We start from the raw sequence: 23346 nt of genomic DNA, 5'->3' as shown, positions 1-23346 counted from the left end.
GTGGAGCACACAAACGTAACTGCTACACCACCAGGCCAGCCCCAATGCCATGCCAGTTTTTAATTCTACTATCAATTATTAGTGTTTTTTTTGCTCTTTACCTGAAAGGTAAAAGATTAAAAATTGATACTAAACTTACTTGAATTTCTTTTAAATAGTCTATAATACAGATTAAGATTATAGATTAAGTGACCTATAATACAGTAGTAAAAATCAAATTCAGCTATCAGAAAACCTTTCACTATATTAAAACCATGGCCTGTTCTAACATATCTGTACAGTGGGTTTGTCATTTCATTTTTCTTGTTTCTGAATCTCCCAGGAGTAAAGCAATGCTTATTTTGATACCTTGCTATGTTATGAAAATTTTCTGAGACCCGAAAGGCAAGAAAAAACTTTCTCAGACTACCTGAGATTATAAGATTGATTCCCCTGCCTTCCCCTCTTTCTCATGGCTCAGGGCCTGATTCCAACTTCCAATGTGATTCAAACCAGAGTGGACAAGCTTTCTTGATATGGTTTTACTTTACTTTATGTGAGTAACACTTAGATTTTACTTTCTTGCAACCTGATGCTTTTCCCTCAGGTATTGTATCCTCTTATTCTCTAAGCCTGTTCCGTCCAGTCTGCTAGCCATTAGCCGCCTGTGGCTATTTAAATTGAGGGTAATTGAAATTAAATAAAACTAAAAATTCAGTTTCTCAGTCACATTAACCACATTTCAGGTTACTCAATAGCCATGTGTGGCTGGTAGCTATCACACTGGACACTACAGGTCTAGGACATATCCATCCTTGCAGAAAGTTCTGGACAGTGTTCATCTAGAGGCCTTATCTCCTGGATTCTGGCCAGTGTTGATCTACAGGCCTCATCTCTGGGAGGTGAGGAGTTGGATTGGTGAGTTAGCTCTTCTCTTTAGGATGTTAGACTATTTCATAATTCATTCTTAAACCTTCCTTCTACTCTATTAGTGTTGATTTAAGTATTGGACTCTTTTCATACTTCGTTATCATGGGTAACGAGGGGTAGTCATTATTTCTTTCTGTTTTGGGTACAGTTCCTTCTTTTTTTACACTCTTTGGCTTATTCATAGTTTCCTATATTTACCCTTCTTTGTGCTTCTACTGTGGAAACACATACTTTACTTATTTATTTTTTGCTGAGGAAGATTCTCCCTGAGCTGACGTCTGGCCAGTCTTCTCTATTTTGTATGTGGGTCACTGCCACAACATGGCTGATGAGTGGTGTAGGTCCACACCCAGGAACCAGACCTGGGCCACTGAAGCGGAGTATGCAGAAGTTCACCACTAAGCCACCAGGCTGGCCCCTGGAAACACATACTTTAAAAACAGATAAATACTTAATAGAAAACAAACCTGTATTACTGATACTCTTCTACTTATTAAATCATTCAAAGATTAAAGAGATGGTATAGTTAACCTTCCTTTATATTATAGCTGTTTTTAAAAATATTAACTCTTGAGAATTCATTCAGCAAATTTATTGAGAATTCTTTATGACTGGATACTGTTCTTAGCACTGGGGAATTGCTGATGAGTAAGACATTTCTGTCTTCCTGGAATTAACATTCATCGTTATTGACTTACAGCCTTTCACAAACTGAAGTTAGTCTAATTAATTACAAAATTTCCTTTTTGATAATCAAGTGGTCCCAACTTGACCAGTGGGAGCTCCTTTAAGTACATCAGCTTCTTGTTCTGTAGCATTGTCATTGCTCTTGAATTTTTGAAAGTATCCCTGCTTTCTGTGACAATTTGGTTATATCAGACTGCCTGGTGTTTTTTGTTTTGTTTTTATTTTTGTTTTTTTGGTGAGGAAGATTGGCTCTGAGCTAACATCTGTGCCAATTTTCCTCTATTTTGTATATGGGATGCTGCCACAGCATGGCTTGATGAGCAGTGTGTAGGTCTGCACCTGGGATCCAAACCCGTGAACCCCAGGCTCCTGAAGCGGAGTGTGCAAACTTCACCACTATGCCACTGGGCCAGCCCTGAGACCACCTGGTTTTTGCTTTTTTTCCCCGCTTAAACCTACCCCAGATCTGAATTAGCTGTCCTCCAAGGAGCCCTGTTTCTTTTATTCTACCATTAGGAGTTCACTGAGGATTGGCAGTAGGCCTCCATGCTCTCCTTGCTATTGGTTCCTGTCCTAATGGCAGAACTGGGGAAGGGCAGTGTCTCTCTGAAGTCATGAGTTCACATTGATTTTTCTGTCTTAATCATGTAACTTTATTCTGATTCTCATACAGTGAGGTTTCATTGATAACTTACACATTGATTTTCAGGCAGATCTTTACTGAACTACAGACCTGTGTATGTGTTTCTTCTTTCAGCTGATATTTGAGTGCCCAGGATTGTGAGGCGCTGTCTAGTGAGGTGGCTGGCTCTATCTGAGAGTTTCAAACGTGACTTATCCTATACCTACTAACTCTGCCTTTCCTTCTGACTTTTTCCCCATTCACTTGGGATAGAAATCTGGACCTCTTCCACTTTCCAATCCCATCAGACAGTAAGTTCTTTTGACTTTATCTCCTGTGTATCTTTTCAATCCTGGCCCTTTCTCTTCCTCCCACCTCCTTGCATGTCTGACCTGTCTCTCTGTTCTTCATTCATCTCTTAGCTTGATTTCTGTCTCTCCCTCTTTCCTCTCCACTTCTGTCCTCCCCTTGCTGTCAGAGTGATCTTTTGACACGAAACCTGACGTTCTTCTCCTGTTCAGAATCCTTCAGTTGGCTTCCTCTTGGGATAAAAATACAAACTCCTTCACGTGCCATACAAGACCCTTCATAGTGGCGTTCCTTCCTCCCTTGCAAGTCTTGCGCTGTTGCCCTGGACAGACCCTTTCCCCAGCCTTTCTTTCCCATCTCTACATTTGTATGTTGTATTTTCTCTGCCTCACAGTAACCTTTCTCTTTCTGCTTATTTGTCTGACGTATTGTTCTTTTAGTGCAAACCTGCTTTTGGTAAGCCTATCTTTGATTATGTTTCCCACAGCTGTAAGACTGGACAGCCTCTATTCCCCCAGTTATTAATACTCGCAAACTCTGGCTTTTATTTTAAACTCTACTTCCTAGCCTTTTGTGAGCAAGCACAAGAATATTTGTCACTCCCTCTATTACTCCACCCCAGTAATCCTTCATTCCATTAGGGCTTTCAAACCATTGATCCGACTCACCTGCCCCTTATGTTCTTACACCCCAGAGTCAGTCACTATAATCATTACTTTATATTCTTTACTCTCATTTCTCAAGTCATCAGATTTTGTTTGGCAAAACTACAACCCTATGTTTCCTGCCTACTCCATCCCTGTGCCCATAACACTTAATTTAGCTGGAAGAAAAATTTCACAGGGAACAGGCTTACCCTAAAATTGTGAGCAGGAACCACAAGTGGGCCTGTAATATTTCCATCCTGCCTCCTTTCCCACTCTCCTAGAGGACCATTTCGTACTCTCCCCCTTCTTAAGCCTCCCACTTTGTGGTGGCCTCACTCTTTCCTAAAGACCCTGCTTTCTACTTGGCTGAGAACTTCCCCCTGACCCTACCTTTGGTGCCGCCTGTGGCATCTGAACCCATGTACTCTGCCTCCCTCTGTGCTTAGATGTATTGTCCATGCTTGTAGGTAAAGCCTTGCTTACACACCAGGTCTCACCTTTTCACACCTACACCCCTGCTCCAGCATTTCTTCCCTGTCTCTCCCACAACATCCATCTTCCACTCTCTACTGAATCTTTCCATCAATGTACACACTTGCTGTTACTTCTTAAAATCTCTCCATGCCCCGTGTCAGCCACAACCTTCTTTCTTTGTTCCTGTGCAGCAAAACTCCTTGAAAGCGTTGTCTATATCACTGTCTCGAGGTCTCGCCTCCTGTTCTCTCTATACACGCTACAGTTAGGCTTCCATCCATACCACGGCTCTGGAACTGCCCCTGTCGATCACCAGCCCCTCAGATGGTAGACTGGTGGCCAGTTCTCGGTCCTCGTGTGACTTGTTCATAAGCAGCACATGACTCCTTATCACAGGCTTCACTCTTCTGACTCTCAGGATGCCTGATGCTTGAGCTTTTCCCTTCCCTGGGCTGCTTGATTCATCTTATTCTCCTTTGCTTCTTTGTCCTCTTTAACTTACTGGTGGAGTTCATCCATCAGGGAGGAGAGTGTGTCCTCCCTTGATGACCTCATTGAGTTTCATGGCGTAAATTATGATTTATATTCTAAATTCCCCAACTTAAATCCTGGCCTAGACTGTTCTCTGTATTGGTCTGGTATATCTGACTAGCTACTGACGTTTCACCTTGTTATGTCTGAAAGTACACTCCTGGTCTTCCCTCCCTCAGCTGTCTCCCATCTCAGGTGACGGCCACCCTGACCTTCCATGTGCTCGGGCCAGAAACCTAGAATCATTCTCTTCTCTCTTTCTTATACTCCATGCTATTCTGTCAGAGAACTTACCCAGATTTGAATTGCCATCTCGGAGTTAGTGGACTAGCTGGCCGTGTGGTCTCTGCTGTCATGCTTGTCCCTGCGGTTTCTTTGCCATGCAGTGGCTGGGGATTCTGCCATTAGGAAACCAGGTCATGTCCCCTCTCTGCTCATGGCCCTTCCATGGCTCCCCTTTTGTCTTGTAATAGCCCCAGTCCTCATAGCGGCCTCAAGTTCCTATATGATCTGGTGTTCTTTTACCTTTTTCACATCATCTGCTGCTCTCCCTTGTGCATTCTGCCCCAGCTCGCTGGCCTCCTTTCTGTTCTGCAGCTGTGCCAGGCACCCTTCTTCCTGGTGTGTTTGCTGGTGCTTCTGGGGATGCTCTTCCCCTGGACAGCCATGTGGCTCGTTCTCCACCTCCTTCAGGTCCTTGTTCAATGAGACCTGCCATGTTTATATTTAGTACTGCAGCTCACCTTCCCTGCACATGCCTCCCTCCCCAGCCACACTAATTCCTCCTACCTACCTGGCTTTTTCTTCCATAGCCCTGTGTCACTTTCCAAAATAACTCTCCCTGCAATCTTTGTTTTGTTCTTTGTATTCCAGGGACCTATAATAGTACCTGATAGTTGATAGATATTTTATAAATATTAATTGCTAATGAATTATTATTTTTTTTAAAGATTTTATTTTTCTTTTTTCTCCCCCAAACCCGCTAGTACATAGTTGTGTGTTTTTAGTTGTGGGTCCTTCTAGCTGTGGCATGTGGGACGCTGCCTCAGCATGGCCTGATGAGTGGTGCCATGTCGGCGCCCAGGATTCGAACTAGCGAAACCCTGGGCCGCCACAGCAGAGTGCACCATCTTAACCACTCGGCCACAGGGCCAGCCCCTAATGAATTATTTTCTTAATGTTATTGAAGAATAATTGAAAAATTTAATTGTATATATATTTAAAATTTATTTTTTATAATTTTTTTAATTGTGATAACATTGGTTTATGACATAAATTTTAGGTGTACATCATTATATTTCAATTTCTGTGTAGATTACATCATGTTCCCCACCCAAAGACTAATTACAATCCATCACCATATACATGTGCCTAATCACCCCTTTTGCTCTCCCTTCTCCCCACGTCCCCTCTCGTAACCACCAGTTCAATCTCTATTTCTCTATGTGATTGTCTGTTGTTTTTATCTTCAACTTATGAGTGAGATCATGTGGTATTTGACTTTCTCCCTCTGACTTATTTCGCTTAGCACAATACCCTCAGGGTCAATCCATGTTGTCACAATGGCTGGATTTCATCATTTCTTACTGCTGAGTAGCATTCCGTTGTGTATATATACCACCTCTTCTTTATCCGTTCTTTGCTTGATGGGCACCTACATTGCTTCCAAGTCTTGGCTATTGTGAATACTGCTCTGGTGGACATAGAGGTGCATGTATATTTTTGCATTCGTGTTTTCATGTTCTTTGGATAAATATCCAGCAGTGGAATAGCTGGGTCATATGGTAGTTCTATTCTTAATTTTTTGAGGAATCTCCCTACTGTTTTCCATCCTGGCTGCACCAGCTTGCACTCCCATCAGCAGTGTATGAGTTCCCTTTTCTCCACATCCTCTCCAACACTTGTTGTTTCCTGTCTTGTTAGTTATAACCATTCTGAAGGGAGGGACGTGATATCTCATTGTAGTTTTGATTTGCATTTCCCTGATAGTTAATGACGTTGAACATCCTTTCATGTACCTGTTGGCCGTCGTGTGTCTTCTTTGGAGAAATATCTGTTCAAATTAATTGTATGTATTTATTTATATTTATTTTTATCAAAAAACAAAATAAAAATTAAAACATTTTAATAATGCATTTTATTTAACTCAGTCTATCCAAAATATTATCATTTCTGCATGCAATCAACATAAAAATTATTTTTTATTTTTTTACATTCTTAACACGTTTTTTTTTGTGGCAGTAGCATTGGTATAATTGTATACATTTAAAGTGTACAGTGTGATGATTTGGTATACACATATGTTGTGGTGTGATTATCAAAATTTAGATAATTAACCATCACCTTACATAGCTAACTCTGTGTATGTGTGGTGAGAATGCTTAAGATCTACTCTTAGCAACTTGGAAGTATCAAGTACTGTATTATCAACTATAGTCACCCTACTGTGCATTAGCTTCTCAGAATTTATTCTTATAACTGAAAGTTTGTATCCTTTGACTCCGTCACTCCATTTCCCTCTCCCGCCAGCCCCTGGGAACCACCCTTCTATTTTGCTTTTATGAAATCAGCTTTTTTCCCCCTAGGATTCCACATATAAGTGATACCATACAGTATTTGTCTTTCTCTGTCTCGCTTATTTGCCTTTGAATTCCTAACCTATTTAGAATTATTTGTTACCATGTTAGTGTTAATAAGTCTATTTTCCCACATGGTAAAAATGCTCACCAGTTAGAAATTGCTCATTTATTGGTTATACTCCACGATTTTATAGGTAGGGGGGCTGATGTTTAGGGAGGTTAATGACCTTGTTTCAAGAGCTTTTATGGCCCATAATGAGAATTCCAGCCTTGATCTCACCCAGATGCAGAGTCTCTGCTCTGTGTGATATAACCCCCCAAGCAGGAGTCTTCTGAGCCCTAGTTACTTCTTCTGCCATGTGGTCTACTTTGTTGGCTGTTGTGAGGCTTACATGGGAAAGGACGGATGTCAGATTTTACGTGTGTATTCATGAGGTGGTTAGGGTTCTTCGCAGCCTTCAGTCTCCTATCTGAGTGGGTTCTCAGGTGGTAAATGCTGTCTTGCTTCTGTCTGTACTCCTTTCCTCAACTCTCAGCCAGTCCTCATAACTTGCCCTACATAATCCATGTAGATGACTAATCTCTCCTTAGTTCTCTTGTCCGTCTTGATTTCTATTTGTACAGTTGGAAGTTGCTTCTAGACATTTCCAGGAGTGTCTTCACTTAATGTCATTTACTCCATCTAGAACAACTTACTTTCTTAAAACCTGTTTCTTCTTATGAATTCCAAAAAGAATCAGTTTTCAGGGCTGGTAGTTTTGACTTTGCATCTTTTATTCTTCCCTTTACCTTAGGTCTTCTTTCAATTAGTCATAAATTCCTATTAATTTTTTTCTTCACCAGGTGTCCCCCGTTTATCTGTTTCTTTTTCATTTCCTATCTGAGTTGAGACCTCCGTTACCTCCTGGCAGTATTACTGCAGTGAACTCTCTCTCCTGACTTCTGGAATGAATTTCGTTAGTGGTATGAGGTAGCCTGAACCCTCTTCCCTTCCTGGAGAACCCAGTGTTATTGAAATGTGATTGACTAAGTCTTCCCTTTTCTACTATCTGTGCTCGTTCTAGCTGTTCTTTTTCGTTACTGTGCCTCTTGTCTTCTGTTGCATTGTTGTAATTCTGGTAATGCTTTTTTTTGAGAGGCTTTGAAACAGCAGATAGCAGATTTACAGGAAGATTTGAAAAGAAAGGAAGCAAAATGGTCAAGCACACATGGTCGTCTTAGAAGCCAGATAGAAGTTTTGGTCAAAGAGAACACAGACCTCCGGGAAGAAATAAAAGTGATGGAAAGATTCCGACTAGATGCCTGGAAGAAAGCAGAAGCTACCGAGAGCAGCACCAAGACGGGGCAGTGTGTGACTGCTGCGAAAAAAGATGGGTCCATGGTAGGTTTGGAGCCCAGCTGGTTGTGTCAAGTCAGGGGAAGATGTTAAATATTTGAGCAGTCAAATTCATAGAGGCAGAAAGTAGACAGGTGGTTGCCAGGGCTGGGGAGGGGAAAATGAGGAGTTGTTGTTTCGTGAGTCTAGAGTTTCAGTTTTGCAAGATGAAAAGAGTTTTGGAAATGGACGGTGGTGATGGTAGCACGACAATGTGAATGTATTTAACACCATTACCTGTACACTTCAAAATGGTTAAGATGGTAAATTTTATTATATATAGTTTACCACAATAAAAAATGTTTTGAGCATTGCTATACAGATAGTTTTCAAGTTCACTTTTATAATTCTTATGAAGGAATTATGCCACAATAGGCAGATACTCTCAGTTAAAACAGCGAAGTGAAGTTTTTGCAGAAAGTCACATGCATATGATCCTTTTGAATCAAGTAATTGGTCTTTCATTCATCTGTATTCACAGCTGTGGTGTGCCCGACACTGCCTTTAGGCACTGGGTATAAAGCAGTGAGAACAACAGACCGACTTCCGTACCCTCTTGGAACTTATATTCTTGTGACAGGAGAAAGACTGTAAATAAGATAGATAAATAAAATATATGGTGTGTGCCATAATGACAAGAAGTAAGGAGAAAAGGCAAGGAAGTGGAGATAACTGTTGGGGTTAGGGGTGTTGAGTTTTAGATAGGATGGCCCAGGAAGGCCTTACTGAGAAAGTGCCGTTTGAATCATGGCCTAAGGAGAGGCGTGCGTAAACCAGGCTGAGCCCAGGTGAGGAGCAGAGCAAGAGAGGAGCCCCGAGGCCTGGAGGACATCTGCCTGACAGTGAGCAAAGCCTGAGGCTGGTGTGGTTGGAGTAGAGTAAGTGAGGAGAATAGTAGGGGATCTGAGACGTGACGGAGGGTGGTGGGTACAGATTTCATTAGGCCTTAATAGATTCCCGCAAGCACTTGGGCTTTTTCCTCTGAGTGACATGGGGAGGGCTAATTTCCCCTGAGGGCTTTGACTGAGGGGTGGGCTAATGCTTTATTTTAGTAAGCTCACTCTCTGTGCTGTAGACTAAAGAATAGACTGAGGGGGGAGTGTGGCGATTGTTGGCAGTAATTCAGACCAGATATGATGGTGGCTTAGACTGGGCCAGTGGCCGTGGACAGTTGAGGAGTGGCTGGGATTTATTGATGAACTGGATATGGGGTGTGACAGCAAGAAAGGAATCAAGAGTGGCTTCCAAGTTCAGTGTAGCTTTTTGGCCTAATAGAATTTCCATTTATAATGAGGGACCACAAGAAGAGAACACATATTTCTCAGGGGCGTAGCTATTAGGAGCTCAGGTTTAGAGAAGATAAGTTTGAAGTGCCTATTAGACATGAGGTGGAGATGTTAACTGGGCAGTTACACATACAGTAGGAGACGGTCAGGGTGGAGCTAGAAGTTTGGAGTTATCGGAATGTGTGGTAAAGCTTTGGGCTGGGAGAAATCACCAAGGCTGAAAGTGGATAGTGAAGAGATCTAAGTACTGATCCAGGTTGTGAAAAGCAGGAGGATGAGGCAGGTGAACAACCAGTGAGTATGAGGTAAAGGAGGCCGGTGTGGTGCCCTGAGAGCCGAGTACAGAAGTACCTCAGAGAGGAGAGTGGCCAGCAGTGTCAGTGATGCTCCTCAGTAAGATGAGAACTGGATATTGGTCACTGGATTTGCAAAGTAGAGATGTGTTGAAGATAAAAGCCTGTCTGGATAAGAGAATGGGAGGTTTCAGACAGAGTGTAAGAGCTTTGTGGAGAAGTTCTGCGGTAAATGTAAGGAGATGGGGTAGTGGCTGTAGGGGAAGATTTTTCTTTAAGATGGGAAAATTAACAAGTGTTTGTGTATTTGGTAGAATTGCTTCAGTAGAGAGGCAAATATTGATGCAGGAGAAAGTGAGAGAGTTGTTAAAGCAATGTTCCTGCATGAGAGAAGATGGGATGTAGGGAACGAAGTAGGGGCCTGGCCTTGGCCAGGAGCACGAATAGTTCATTCCTAGTAACAGAAAGTCTAAGCTATGGACTGCAGGCTAGAGGTGTGGTGCCCGTTGGTAGGAAGTTCCCTCCTAAGGCTTTAACTTTCTCAGCACAGTCGTCAGCTGAGAGTGAGGATGGAGGAGTTGTAGGAGGCTTGAGGAGATGGGAGGAAGTGTGAAATAGTTGTCTAAGAGAGTGGAAAGCAACGGGGCTGGGGAAGTGTAGGTTGATTCCTGGGGTGCATTGGGGGCCCGTGTAGGTTAGAGACCATATATTTCAAGAGAGTTGTTGACATTATTTTTTTCTTTTTCAGCTTTTTGGGTGTAGGGGGTGAAGAGTTATATTTTAGAAGAGGTGTGGTCATCCAGGCGCCCACAGAGTGAGAGAGGGGCATGGAAATAGTATGTGCGACAAGAGTGACTGCAGTGAACCATGGCTTGAAGCTGCATAAGAAGGGCATGGGCTGCAAGGTTTGGAGGGACATACAAAACTCATGGATCAATGAATTGTAGGACCCTGTAGGCTGTAAGCATTGTTGGTGTCAGGGTATTAGAGAAATGAGCTGGAGGGATGGGATATGGTAGTTAGAAAGTGGAATTCTCCCCTCTTCCCCAAACATTTTATTGTGAAGCTTCCCCAAATAGAGAACTTTGACAGAATAGTACGATGAACACCTGACTGCTCACCTAGATGCAAGCACTGTTAACATTTTGCCGTATGCAAATATATGTATATGTATTTTGCTGAACCATTTGAAGGTAATTGCAGAAATCATGGCATCTCACCCCTAAATACTTTAGCATTTTATTAAATTGTATTGGCTTTTTGAATAGACCAGGCTAGTAATTTTGTAGAATGCCCCACATTCTGGATTTGAATGCTTTGAAGTCGAGATTTGTGCAGTTATTGATAATTGTAGGTACTGATAATGACTAGTTCCAGATTGTGCCCTTTGGAGTGCATGGTTGAGGTAGGATAGAGTACAGATCGGAGGGAGAGTAGGTCAAGAAACGGAAGTGAAGGCATTGCTCTGTCATCTCCTCGCAAGGAGGGTGCATGGTGGCAAGTACATGGATGTGAGACACACAGCTGTGGCAGGATGGTTGGGGGGAGAGAGAGAAGTTTTGTTGGAAGCGGTGATGGGTAGCAAGGTGGACATCTACCCTACCTCTAAACCTAGGGGTGTGAGCTCTGAAGGCGAGAAACTTCCATCCCTGGCAGTGGACAGTGATGAGCAATCTTCTCAGCGGCAGCTAGGGCTCAGTTTGAGTGTTAGAGCAAGATGGTGAGGGACGCGTTCACAGGTTGAGATTGGAGGGTTTGTGGATGTTGACCATGAGTTCCTGCCTTGTCCTCTGGCTAATCTGGTCACAGTCACAGAAAACTGTTTTGTTTTACATTGTCTGTTATGCTGTCACTTGAAGAATGAATGTATTTCCAAAGGTGGTGTGTGTTGGTGTGTAGTTCATTCATAGATAACAGCTTGTTCACTCTGGCTGATAGTGATAGATGAGAACAACATGAATGGACAAACTTAGAATGTTCTCACTGCAAACTGAGTTCTGTTAGTTTCATTCATTGTGCTAATATGTAGACTAACACTAATTTTATATTCAAAATTGTCTCATATTATAGAATTCATCAGTCCAATTTCAAAAGAGTCAGATTTCTTCAGGAACCCAGGTAGAAAAATATAAGAAAAGCTATTTATCAACACAAGGTAAGAAGTTGTGTGATCTTTTTATAAAATATTTCAGTTTAAAGAATAGAGAATTTACACCCAATTTAAGAAATGAAACATTGTAAATATAATTGAAGCCCCTCTGTATCTTACTCCCCAAGTTAATTTTCCCCCGACAGTATTCTCATTCTTGTTTTTCATTCTTTTACTACATTGTGTCCATAAATCAGTATATATTATTTCATACTCTATGTATCCCTCTACAATTTGCTTTTTTCTCTCAATATTTTGACTTATCTACATTAATAAATATAAACTGTTTATTGATTTTATTATCTATACAGATTCCACATATACCTGCCACAGTTAAGTTTTCCTGTTGATGGGTATTCAGGTTTTCTCCCGGTTTGTCATGAGAATGAACAAGGCTGCAGAGCATGTCTTGATCTTATGAGTTTCCCTGGGATATATATCAAGAGTAGGATGTTGGGTCATATTAGGTTTGTGCAACTTCAGGAGGTTTTCCCTTTGCTCTGCAAAGTGGTTTTATCATGTTTTTACCATCAGCAGAATATGCTCTTTGTGCTTGCTAACGCTTGAGCTGGTCAGACTGTAAACGTTTGGCCAGTCAGTTGGGTGTGAAATGGTGGGTTAGTATAATTTTAAAATGCATTTCCCTGACTACTCGTAAGGTCATCTGAACATCTTTTTGTATAGTTAGTGGGCGTTTGGGATTCCTCTTTTGTGAATTGCCTGTTATTTTCTTTTCACCAGTTAAAACTTTGGGGGTGTGTGGGTGTTTCTCCTTATTGAAGTTGGTTCTTCTGCATACTAATCCTTTGTAAGTTAAGCACTGCCAGTATTTTCTCCCAATCTGTGTTTAACTTTTTGGTTTGTGTTCTATATACATGTTTTTTAAAACCTTTTAATATTGAATTTATCAATCTTTATGTTTTTTGTTTGTCATGACTTTTAGAAATCCTCAATCCTGAGGTCACAAATATACTATTTTCTCCTATGAACTTTTGTTTTTACAACTGGGTCTTTAATGTTCCTGGAAGTTTTAGAAATTATTTTTGTGAATTAAATTTAGGAAAGTTGATATAACATATGCAATTTGATAATTATAAAGGAAATACTTGGTTAACTGCCACCTAGATGAACAAATAGATGAGCAGCCCCTAGAACCGCCCCCTCCGTGCTCGTCTTACCTTGCTTTTCCTTGTGGCTTCTACTCTCATAGGTACAGCCCTGAAAACTGTTTTACTTGTTTTTGAGCTTTCTGAATAGAGTCATACTGTATGTATTCTGTTGTCTTCTTTCATTGTACATGATCTTTGAGATTTAATCATGTTGACCTGTACTTGCTTTGCTCCACACCTTGTTAATACTTGATCTTGTCAGACTTAAATTTTTGCCGGTCTGGTAGGAGTGTGACAGCATCTCATTATAGTTTTAATTTGCATCACCCTGATTATTAACTATGTTGAACACCTTTGCCTATGTTTATTAGCTATTAAGATTCCCTCTTTTGAGAAGTTGTTCAGGTCTTTTATTCATCATTCTTTGGAGTTGTCTTTTTCTTTATTGATTTATGGGAGGGTCCCCCCAATCATAATCCTTTAACAGTTACATGTATTGCAAATATCTTCTCCCAGTCTGTGGCTTGTTCTTTTACCCTTTATATTACCTTTTGTTGAACCAAAATTCTTTATCTTTTTTTAACTGAAATATATTTGACATATAACATTGTGTAAATTTAAGGCGTACAGCATGTTGATTTGATACATTTATATATTATTATATGATTGCCAGTGTAGCGATAATTAGCACCTCTATCTCATCGCAGAATTGTCATTTCTTTTTAGTGGTTGGAGTAATTGAGATTAGTCTCTTAGTAAGTTTGATGGTTATAATACAATATTGTTGTCTGTATTCACTATGCTGTGCATTAGATCTCTAGGAGCTTATTTACTACTTGTTGCAAGTTTGTACTTTAAACAGCATCTCTCCTATCTCCCAACCCCCAGCCCTTGATAACCAGTTTTACTGTCTGTTTTTATGAGTTTGGCTTTTTTAGATTCCATATATAAGTTTTATACAGTATTTGTCTTTCTCTGACTTAGCGCACTTAGCATAATATCCTCAAGGTCCATCCATTTTGTCACAAATGGCAGGATGTCCTTTTGTCTCATGGCTGAATAATATTCCATTGTATGTATATATACCATATTTTCTTTATCTATTCATTCATTGATGGGCACTTAGATTGTTTCCATATCTTGGCTATTGTGAATAATGCTGCAGTAAGCATGGGAGTACATATATCTCTTCAGTATCCTATTTTCATTTCCTTTGCTTATATACCCAGAAGTGGAATTGCTGGATCATATGGTAGATCTATTTTTAATTTTTTCTGGAACTTCCATATTGTTTTCCATAGTGGTTGAACCAGTTTACATTCCCATCAACAGTGTAGTGTAGTAGTGTACAAGGGTTCCTTTTCTCCCCCCTGCCCCCGCCCTTTTTTTTTTGGTGAGGAAGATTGGCTATGAGCTAACAACCATTGCCAAACCACCTCGGTGTTTTTTTGGTGTTTTATTTTTTGGGGAAGATTAGCTCTCAGCTAATATCTGCCACTAATCCTCCTCTTTTTGTTGAGGAAGACTGGCCCTGAGCTAACATTCGTGTCCATCTTCCTCTACTTTTTGTATGTGGGATGCCTGCACAGCATGGCTTGACAAGTGGTGCGTAGGTCCGCACCCAGGATCCAAACCAGCAAACCCCAGGCCTCCAAAGTAGAGCATGTGAACTTAACTCCTGCACCACTGGGCTGGCCCCGCCAAGCCTCCTCTTTTTGCTTGAGGAAGGTTGGCCCTGAGCTAACATCTGTGCCAGTCTTCCCCCATTTTGTATGTGGGTCGCTGCCACAGCATGGCTTGATGAATGGTGTAGTTCTGCACCTGGGATCTGAACCCGCAAACCTGGGCTCCCAAAGTGGAGCACGGAAACTTAACCTCTACACCACTGGGCCAGCCCTCTCTTGTCTTCTTGATGATGGCCATTTTAACAGGTGTGAGGTGATGTCCCATTATGGTTTTGATGTTCATTTCCCTGATGGTTAGTGACATTAAGCATCTTTTCATGTACCTGTTGGCCATTTGGATGTCTTCTTTGGGAAATGTCTATTTGGTTCCTCTGCCCATTTTTTAATTGGAGTTTTGTTGTCGTTACTGAGTTGTATGAGTTCATTGTATAATTTGGATATTAACTCATCTGATAATATGGTTTGCAAAAATTTTCTCCAGTTCTTAGGTTGCCTTTTCATTTGTTTGATAGTTTTTTTTGCTATGCAGAAGCTTTTAAGTTTGATGCTGTTTGACTTGTTGATTTTTGCTTTTGTTTCTTGTGCTTTTGGTGTCATATTCAAGAAGTTGTTGCCAAGACCAGTGTTGAGTAGGTTCTCCCTTATGTTTTTTACTAGAAGTTTTATGGTGTCAGGTCTATGTTTAAGCCTTTGATCCTTTTCGAGTTAATTTTTGTGAGTTGTATAAGAGAGGGGTCCAATTTCATTTTTCTGTGTGTGTTTATCCAGTTTTTGCAACTTCGTTTGTTGAAGACACTATCCTTTCCTTATTGGGCATTCTTGGCTCCCTTGCTATATATCAGTTGACCATATATATGGAGGGTTAATTCTTGGCTATTCTGTTCCATGGGTCTGAATGTCTGTTTTTATGCCAGTACCATACTGTTTTTTTGTGTTTTTTTAAAGATTTGCACCTGAGCCATCATCTATTGCCAATCTTTTTTTCTTCTTCTTCTTCTTCTCCCCAAAGCCCCCCAGTTATGTATATTCTAGTTGTAGGTCCCTCCGGTTGTGCTGTGTGGGATGCCACCTCAGCATGGCTTGATGAGTGCTGCCATGTCCGTACCCAGGATCCGAACCAGCAAAACCCTGGGCCACTGAAGCAGAACACGTGAACTTAACCACTCGGCCACAGGGCCAGCCCCATATACTGTTTTAATTACTGTAGCTTTGTAGTATAGTTGTAAGTCAGGAATTGTGACGTCTCAGGCTTTGTTCTTTCTTCTTGGGATTGCTTTGGCTCTTTGGGGGTCTATTGTGGTTGCATACAAATTTTAGGAATTTTTTCTATTTCTGTTTCCATTGGATTTTGGTAGGGATTGGGTTCAATCTGTAGATGGCTTTGGGCAGTGTGAACATTTTAACAATGTTAATTTTTCCCATCCATGAACCTGAGATGTCTTTCCGTTTGTTTGTATCTTTGATTTCTTTCAACACAGTTTTGTAGTTTTCATTGTACAGATCTTTCACTTCCTTGTTTAAATTTATTTTTAAATATTTTATTGTTTTCCATGCTATTGTGAATGGTATAATTTTCTTTGTTTCTTTTTCAGATGTTCCATTATTAGAATATAGAAGTGCAACTGATTTTTGTTGTTGATTTTATATCCTGCAACTTTACTGAATTCATTGATTAGTTTTAACAATTTTTTTAGTTAGTCATTGGGATTTTCTATGTATAAAATTGTATCATTGGCAGAAACGACAGTTTTACTTCCTTTCCAATTTGGGTGCCTTTTATCTTTGTCTTGCCTAATTGCTCCAGGTAGGATTTCCAGTACTATATTGAATAAAAGTGGTGAGATTGGCATCCTTTTCTTGTTGCTGATCTTAGAGGAAAAGCTCGCAATTTTTCACTGTTGAGTATAATGATAGATGTGTGTTTCTCATCTATGGCCTTTGTTATGTTGAGCTATGTCCTTCTATATCCAGTCTGTTGAGGGTTTTTATCATGAAAGGGTGTTGGATTTTGTCAAATGCTTTTTCTGAATCTATTGAGATGATCATGTGATTTTTATTTTTCATTCTATTGATGTGAATTATTACATTTATTGATTGGTGTATGTTGAACCATCCTTGCATCCCAGGGATAAATCTGAATTGGTCATGGTGTATAACCCTTTTAATGTGTTCTTGAATTTGGTATGCTAATATTTTGGTGGGAAGTTTTACGTCTATATTCATCAGGGATATTGGTCTATAGTTTTCTTTTCTTGTAGTGTCCTTATTTGGCTTTGGTATGAGGGTAATGCTGGTTTCATAGCTTGACTTTGGAAATGTTGCCTCCTCTTCATTCTTTAGAAAAGTTTGAGAAGGATTGGCATTAATTCTTCTTTAAATATTTGGTATAGTTCACCAGTAAAGCTGGTCTTTGGGTGTTCTGTATCGGGAAGTTTTTGATTACTGGTTCAATCTCTTTACTTGTTATTAGTCTGTTCAGGTTTTCTGTTTCTTCCTGATTCAGTCTTGGCAGGTTGTCTATTTCTAGGAATTTATCCATTTCTTATAGGTTATCAAATTTGTTGGCATATAATTGTTTATTAGAGTCATTTATGATCCCGTGTATTTCTGTAGCATCATCTGTAATGTTTCCTCTTTTGATTCTAATACTCTACGTTTGAGTCTTCTCTCTTCTTTTATTAGTTAGTCTAGCTATAGGGGTTTGTTAATTTTGTTTATATTTTTGAAAAATCAGCTCTTAGTTTCATTGATCCTTTCTGTTGTTTTTCTAGTCTCTATTTCATTTATTTCCACTCTGATCTTTATTATTTCCTTACTTATACTAACCCTGGGTTTAATTTGTTCTTTTTTTTTTAAAGATTTTATTTTTCCTTTTTTCTCCTCAAAGCCCCCTGGTACACAGTTGTGTATTTTTAGTTGTGGGTCCTTCTAGTTGTCGCGTGTGGGACGCTGCCTCAGCATGGCCTGATGAGCAGTGCCATGTCCACGCCCAGGATCTGAATCGGTGAGAACCCAGGCCGCCAAAGCAGAGTGCACGAACCCAACCACTCAGCCATGGGGCCAGTCCCTAATTTGTTCTTCTATTTGTAGTTCCTTGAGGAGTAAATTTGGGTTATTTGAGATGTTTTTAATTTCTTAGTATATGCATTTATCATTATAAACTTTCCTCTCACAACTGCTTTTGCAGCATCCCATAGGTTTTGGTATATTGTGTTTTCATTTTCATTTGTTTCAAGATTTCTTTTTGTTTGTTTGTTTTTGGTGAGGAAGATTCACCCTGAGATAACATCTGTTGCCAGTCTTCTTTTTGCTTGAGGAAGATTGGCCCTGAGCTAATGTCTATGCCAGTCTTCTATTTTGTATGTGGGATGCCACCACAGCATGGCTTGGTGTTTCCTTGTTGATTTTCTGTCTGGATGATTTATCCATTGCTGACAGTAGGGTATTGATGTGTCCTACTATTACTGTATTGTGGTCTGTTTCTCTCTCTAGATCTGTTACTATTTGCTTAATATATTTAGGTGCTCTGATTTGGGTTCATATATATTTATGATTATTGTATCTTAATATATTGATCCCTTTTATCATTATATAGTGACGTCTTGATGTATTGATCCCTTTTATCATTATATAGTGACCTTCTTCATCCCTTGTTACTGTTTTTGGCTTAACGTCTATTTTATCTGATGTAAGTGTGACTACCCCTGCTTTCTTTTGGCTTCTACTTACGTGGAATATCTTCTTCCATCCCTTCACTTTGAGCCTATGTGTGTCTTTAGGGCTGAAATGAGTCTCTAAGGCAGCATGTAGTTGGATCTTGTTTTTTTATCCATCCAGCCACTCTGTGCTTTTTGAATGGTGAATTCAATCCATTTACATTAGTTGATAATCGATATATGAGGGCTTACTACTGCCATCTTATTGATTGCTTTCTGGTTGTTTGGTATTTTCCTTGTTTCTTTTTCCCTCTGTTTCTGCCTATTTTTGTAAGTTGGTGGTTTTCCATGGTGATATGCTCTGCTTCCCCATTTGTTATGTTTTGTGGGTCTACTCTAGATTTTTGCTTATGGTTACCGTGATGTTTAAATAATACATCTCATAGATAAAATAGTCTGTTTTATGCTGATAACAACTTATCTTCATTCCCCTATAAAGGCTCCCCCCTTTTACTCCTCTCCTTTTATGTTTGTTTTTTTTTTTTGAGCAAGATTAGCCCTGAGCTAACATCCACTGCCAATCCTCCTCATTTTGCTGAGGAAGAGTGGCCCTGAGCTAACATCCGTGCCTATCTTCCTCGACTTTATATGTGGGATCCTGCCACAGCAGGGCTTGATAAGCAGCAGTGCCTAGGTCCGTGCCTGGCATCCGAACTGGTGAATTCTGGGCTGCTGAAGCAGAACCTGCGAACTTAACCACTATACCAGCAGGCTGGCCCCGCCTTTATGTTTTTGATATCACAATTTACCTCTTTTATGCTGTGTATTTGTTAACAAATTATAGTAGCCTTAGTTATTTTTCATCCTCTTTTCCTTTAACTTTTTAAATTGGTTTTTTTTTTTTAAAGATTTTATTTTTTTCCTTTTTCTCCCCAAAGCCCCCCAGTACATAGTTGTATATTCTTTGTTGTGGGTCCTTCTAGTTGTGGCATGTGGGACGCTGCCTCAGCGTGGTTTGATGAGCAGTGCCATGTCCACGCCCAGGATTCAAACCAATGAAACACTGGGCCACCTGCAGTGGAGCGCATGAACTTAACCACTCGGCCACGGGGCCAGCCCCACCCACTTTAACTTTTATACTGTAATTAAGTTGTTAATATACCAGCCTGGAGTTTTCTATTTCTCATTATAAATTTCCACTTTTACCAGTGTGTTGTACACTTCTGTATGTTGTCATGTTGCTAATTAGTGTCTTTTTGTTTCAGCTTGAAGAACTCATTTCAGCATTTTTTGCAAGGGAAGTCTAGTGGTAATGAAATCCCTCAGCTTTTGTTTGTCTGGGAAAGCCTTTATTTCTCTCTCCTTCACATCTGAAGGATAACTTTGCCAGATAAAGTATTCTTGGTTGGCAATTTTTATCTTTCAGCATTTTGAATATATCATTCCCCTCTCTCTTGGCCTAGAGGGTTTCTGCTGAGATATCTGATGATAGCCTAAAGGGGTTCCTTTGTTGATTACTTCATTTTTTCCCTGGTGCCTTTAAGATTTTTTCTATATCATTGATTTTTGACAGTTTCATTACAGTGTATCTTGGAGAGGGTCTTTTTGCATTGAGGTAATAGGGTATTCTATTAGCTTTGTAGACTTGGATGGCCAGGTCCTACCCCAGCTTTGTGAAGTTCTTAACTATTATTTCTTTAAATAAACTCTCTGCCCCCTTTTCTCTCTTTTCTTCTTCTGGGACACTAATAATTCGAATATTTGCCTTTCCAGCGGAATCCAGTAGCTCTTATGGCTTTTAAATCTTAGAACTCTTCTAACTGTAGTGTATTTCTATATTCCTATCCTCTAAGTCACTTATTCTTTCTTCTATCTGGTCTGCCCTGCTGTAGATGCTTTCTATTGCAATCTTCATCTCATTCATTGAATTCTTCTGCTCCAGAATTTGTTTGGTTCTTTTTTTATAATTTCAGTCTCTTCAGTAAAGAACTCTGTTCATTAATTTTATTCCTGATTTCATGGAATTGTCTTGAGTTCTCTTATAGCTTGTTGAATTTCTTCCTAATGGCAATTTTGAATTCTTTATTCAATAGATCACATATTTCATGCCTTTGAGTTCAGTTGTTTGGAAAATCAGCATTTTCTTTTCATGATATTGTATTTCTTTGATGTTTTTCATACTGTTTGTTGCAAAGTGCTTCTGTTTTCACATTTGAAGTAGCAGATACCCCCTTAACTAAGCTTTTATGACTTATTTGGTTCGTACAATTCACCAGGATGGCGTTTAGAAACCTTTCTTTTGTATTCCAGAAGGTCGTGCTAAAGCTCAAGTTTGTGGTTTCTCCCTTGCCCACCAAATGTGGCCTATTTTCTGAACACTCTCCCTGTGTCTTGGAGCTTGTTCTTGTGGGTGCACTCCTGAGTGTGCACAAGGAGCCAGCAGCAGAGTTGGGGTGCTGTGGGGCAAAGCACTTGGGGCTTTGCAGGTCCCTGTGGGCCTGGTGGGGAGATCCTCAAGTCAGGGACTCCAGATGGCTTTTGGGTGGACTTCCTGCTGCTGTCCTGAAGCAGACAGCAGGAACCACATTCCTTCAAGACCCTGTGATATTATCTGTTCCTTCCCTTTCTCCTCCCTCCTCCTAGTCATGGAGGTCCCTCCTCACAGATCTGGGTGCTCTTGGAGGGAAAGAGGTTTCTCCAGCCACAACTGCTTTTGCTTTCCACCTCTTCCTTGGGAGAGGTCATCGCTGCCACTGCCAAACAGCTTAATGTGCAGCGTTGCCTTAGGTTGGAGGCAGTGCTGGCATCTCCCTGAGGCAGGATGGGCTTCTACAAATGCTCTCCTGCCTGTGGGTGTCTGCGCAGCTTTGCTCTTCGGGTTTTTCTCCAGTCGCAGTGAGTGGGGGTAGGGTGGGTTCAGCAACTCCCTTGGATCCACAGCCCTTACTGAGGCCTTGTTTGTTTTTAGATGGACGGGTGGGCAAGAATCCTCCCAGATCCCTTGGTTAAGGTGCTGAGGCACTTTTGTTTGGTTATGGACGTCTAATTAGTTGTTAAAAAAGATGAGAGAAAAGAGGAATGACTTACACCACCGTGATGCCGACGTCACCTTAAAAATTCCCCAAATTCCTATTTTAAAGTGGTTGAATTTCAGGTTTTTTCCTTTATGGGTAGTGCCTCTTAAGTCTTTCCCTATCTTGAGTTCATAAACATGTCCTCCTATATTATCGATACCTAACCATTCCAGCTCTGTTGATGAAATAGTTTGCTCTTTCCCAACTTTCATGTTATATGTAATTTTATAAGGTATGTATTTCCAGTGCTCACAATGATGCACACACCCTAGGAGTCCGAGCCCTCTGCTCCTGCTCACCTCTCCTTGCTCCTCCCAGTGAGAATATGCTCAGGGGCTTCAGGGTAATGTTTGTGAACACCTTGAGAGAGTTAAGCTTGGAATCCTGGCTCTGCCTTTTATTAGTTGACAGCCATGGCAAGTTATTTAACCTCCCAGCCCTGATTTCCTGACCTATAAAATGGAGTGTTGGTCTTCTGTGGGGATGGTGGTTATGAGAGTTAGAAATGATGTAACACAGAGCTCAAAGGGTAGTGCATGGGTTGCTTTGCACTTGTGAGGTGGAGGAAGGTGTTGTGCATTTGCCATGTCCAAAACTCAGTGCTCCTTTTATTGCCGGAACCCAGTCCACCACCGCCTGTTTGCTCAGGCCAAAACTTCTGTCTCTGTGGATGCCACACAAGCCTTCCCTTGTGCTGCGGCCTCGTGACTGCAGTCCACCTTGCTTTGTCTCTAGTCTGTTCTCCCTGTGGTGTCCAGCATCCATTCTAGTTTTTAATATGAGGCAGATCCTGGCACTTGCTTGAAACCTTTCAGATTTGAGAGTGTTTATAATATGAGCCACTGGCATATAGGAAGAAAATATTAGAACTTCAATATACTTTTAAAAATTCACCTCCGTTTGTTGTTGTTGGTGGTGGTGGTAGTAGGGGGTGTATGCTTATTTATAATGTATGTGTTACTAATGCAGCATAGCATTGGGGTGTTGGTCATGATCTGTAAAGTTTAGACCTAGCCATTAGGTCTAGATTGTCATTAAATCCTGTTATTTTTCAAGCCAAATTCTCTGTGTATTCTTGGATGCTTCTGTCATCTCTACCCCACATGTAGCCTCTAAACTTCTTGTGATTGTCTCCCAGATGCCTTTGGGCCCATCTGTTAGGTTAGTGGAGCACCTGTCTTGTACTCCAGATTGTAAACTATCAGAGAACAGGTGTTGTCTTTGCCTCTCTTGGTCACCCAGGACTTAAGTAACCTGAATAAATATTGGAACTTATATAATGAAGAACTACAAATTAACAAAGAAAAATAGTAAGACTTCCTTAATTTAATGGGTAAAGGACAGCAATTCACAAAAGGTCATAAAATAAGAAAATGTTTGACCATAATATTAAGTAAATTTAAAACTTGGAATTAAATATTAAAACTAACTCTGACAATTATATTCTAACAGGCAATCCATCTCGAAGATCCAAGTCCGTGCCTCCTTGTGATTTAGGCAGTTCGGATAAGGGACAGGTAAATCTCTTTATATTTTTATATATTCAAACATAGATTACTCAGGATTGAAATTGATTAGTTAACTGACTTAAGTTTCTAAGCCATTTACAAAGGAGGCTTTTACTTAACATTGTGAATGTTTTCTGTAGAAAACTAGTCATAGAATCCTCTAATTAGTAGAATCTGGCTTTTGGAAGTAAGTGTAAGTTTTAGCTGCTTGAACTGTCATCACATGTCCTTTGGGACAGATGAGTGCCTCTTGTCCTTACAGACTGCCTCACCCAGGGAGCTCCCTGAACCAGCGGACTTCCCAGATCCCGACTATAAAGAGGAGGATGAAAAAGAGGAGAAAGAGGAAATTCAGGGAGAAATCAGTCATCCTGATGGAAAGGTTAGAAATTTTTTTAAAAATAGTAAATACTATAAAAAATAAACAGGGTTAAAATAGAGTTGAAACACTTA

The 23346-nt window shown here is 40.4% G+C and overlaps 1 protein-coding gene across 3 annotated transcripts in view; it reads left to right on the top strand.

Moving 5' to 3' along the window:
- The window catches only part of CPAP (centrosome assembly and centriole elongation protein), a 53068-nt gene that overhangs the window by 24939 nt on the left and 4783 nt on the right, over positions 1-23346 (top strand). For all 3 annotated transcript variants that reach the window (XM_014839330.3, XM_014839331.3, XM_014839333.3), the window contains exons 10-13: positions 7897-8139; positions 11783-11867; positions 22838-22902; positions 23156-23275. In XM_014839330.3, coding sequence (XP_014694816.3) covers positions 7897-8139; positions 11783-11867; positions 22838-22902; positions 23156-23275 — 513 coding nt within the window. The remainder of the gene's footprint in view (positions 1-7896; positions 8140-11782; positions 11868-22837; positions 22903-23155; positions 23276-23346) is intronic.

The sequence above is a fragment of the Equus asinus genome, chromosome 11, assembly GCF_041296235.1.
Source record: "Equus asinus isolate D_3611 breed Donkey chromosome 11, EquAss-T2T_v2, whole genome shotgun sequence".
Taxonomy (NCBI): domain Eukaryota; kingdom Metazoa; phylum Chordata; class Mammalia; order Perissodactyla; family Equidae; genus Equus; species Equus asinus.
The sequence above is the reverse complement of the archived record's forward strand: the minus strand, read 5'-3'. Positions and strand labels throughout refer to the sequence as shown.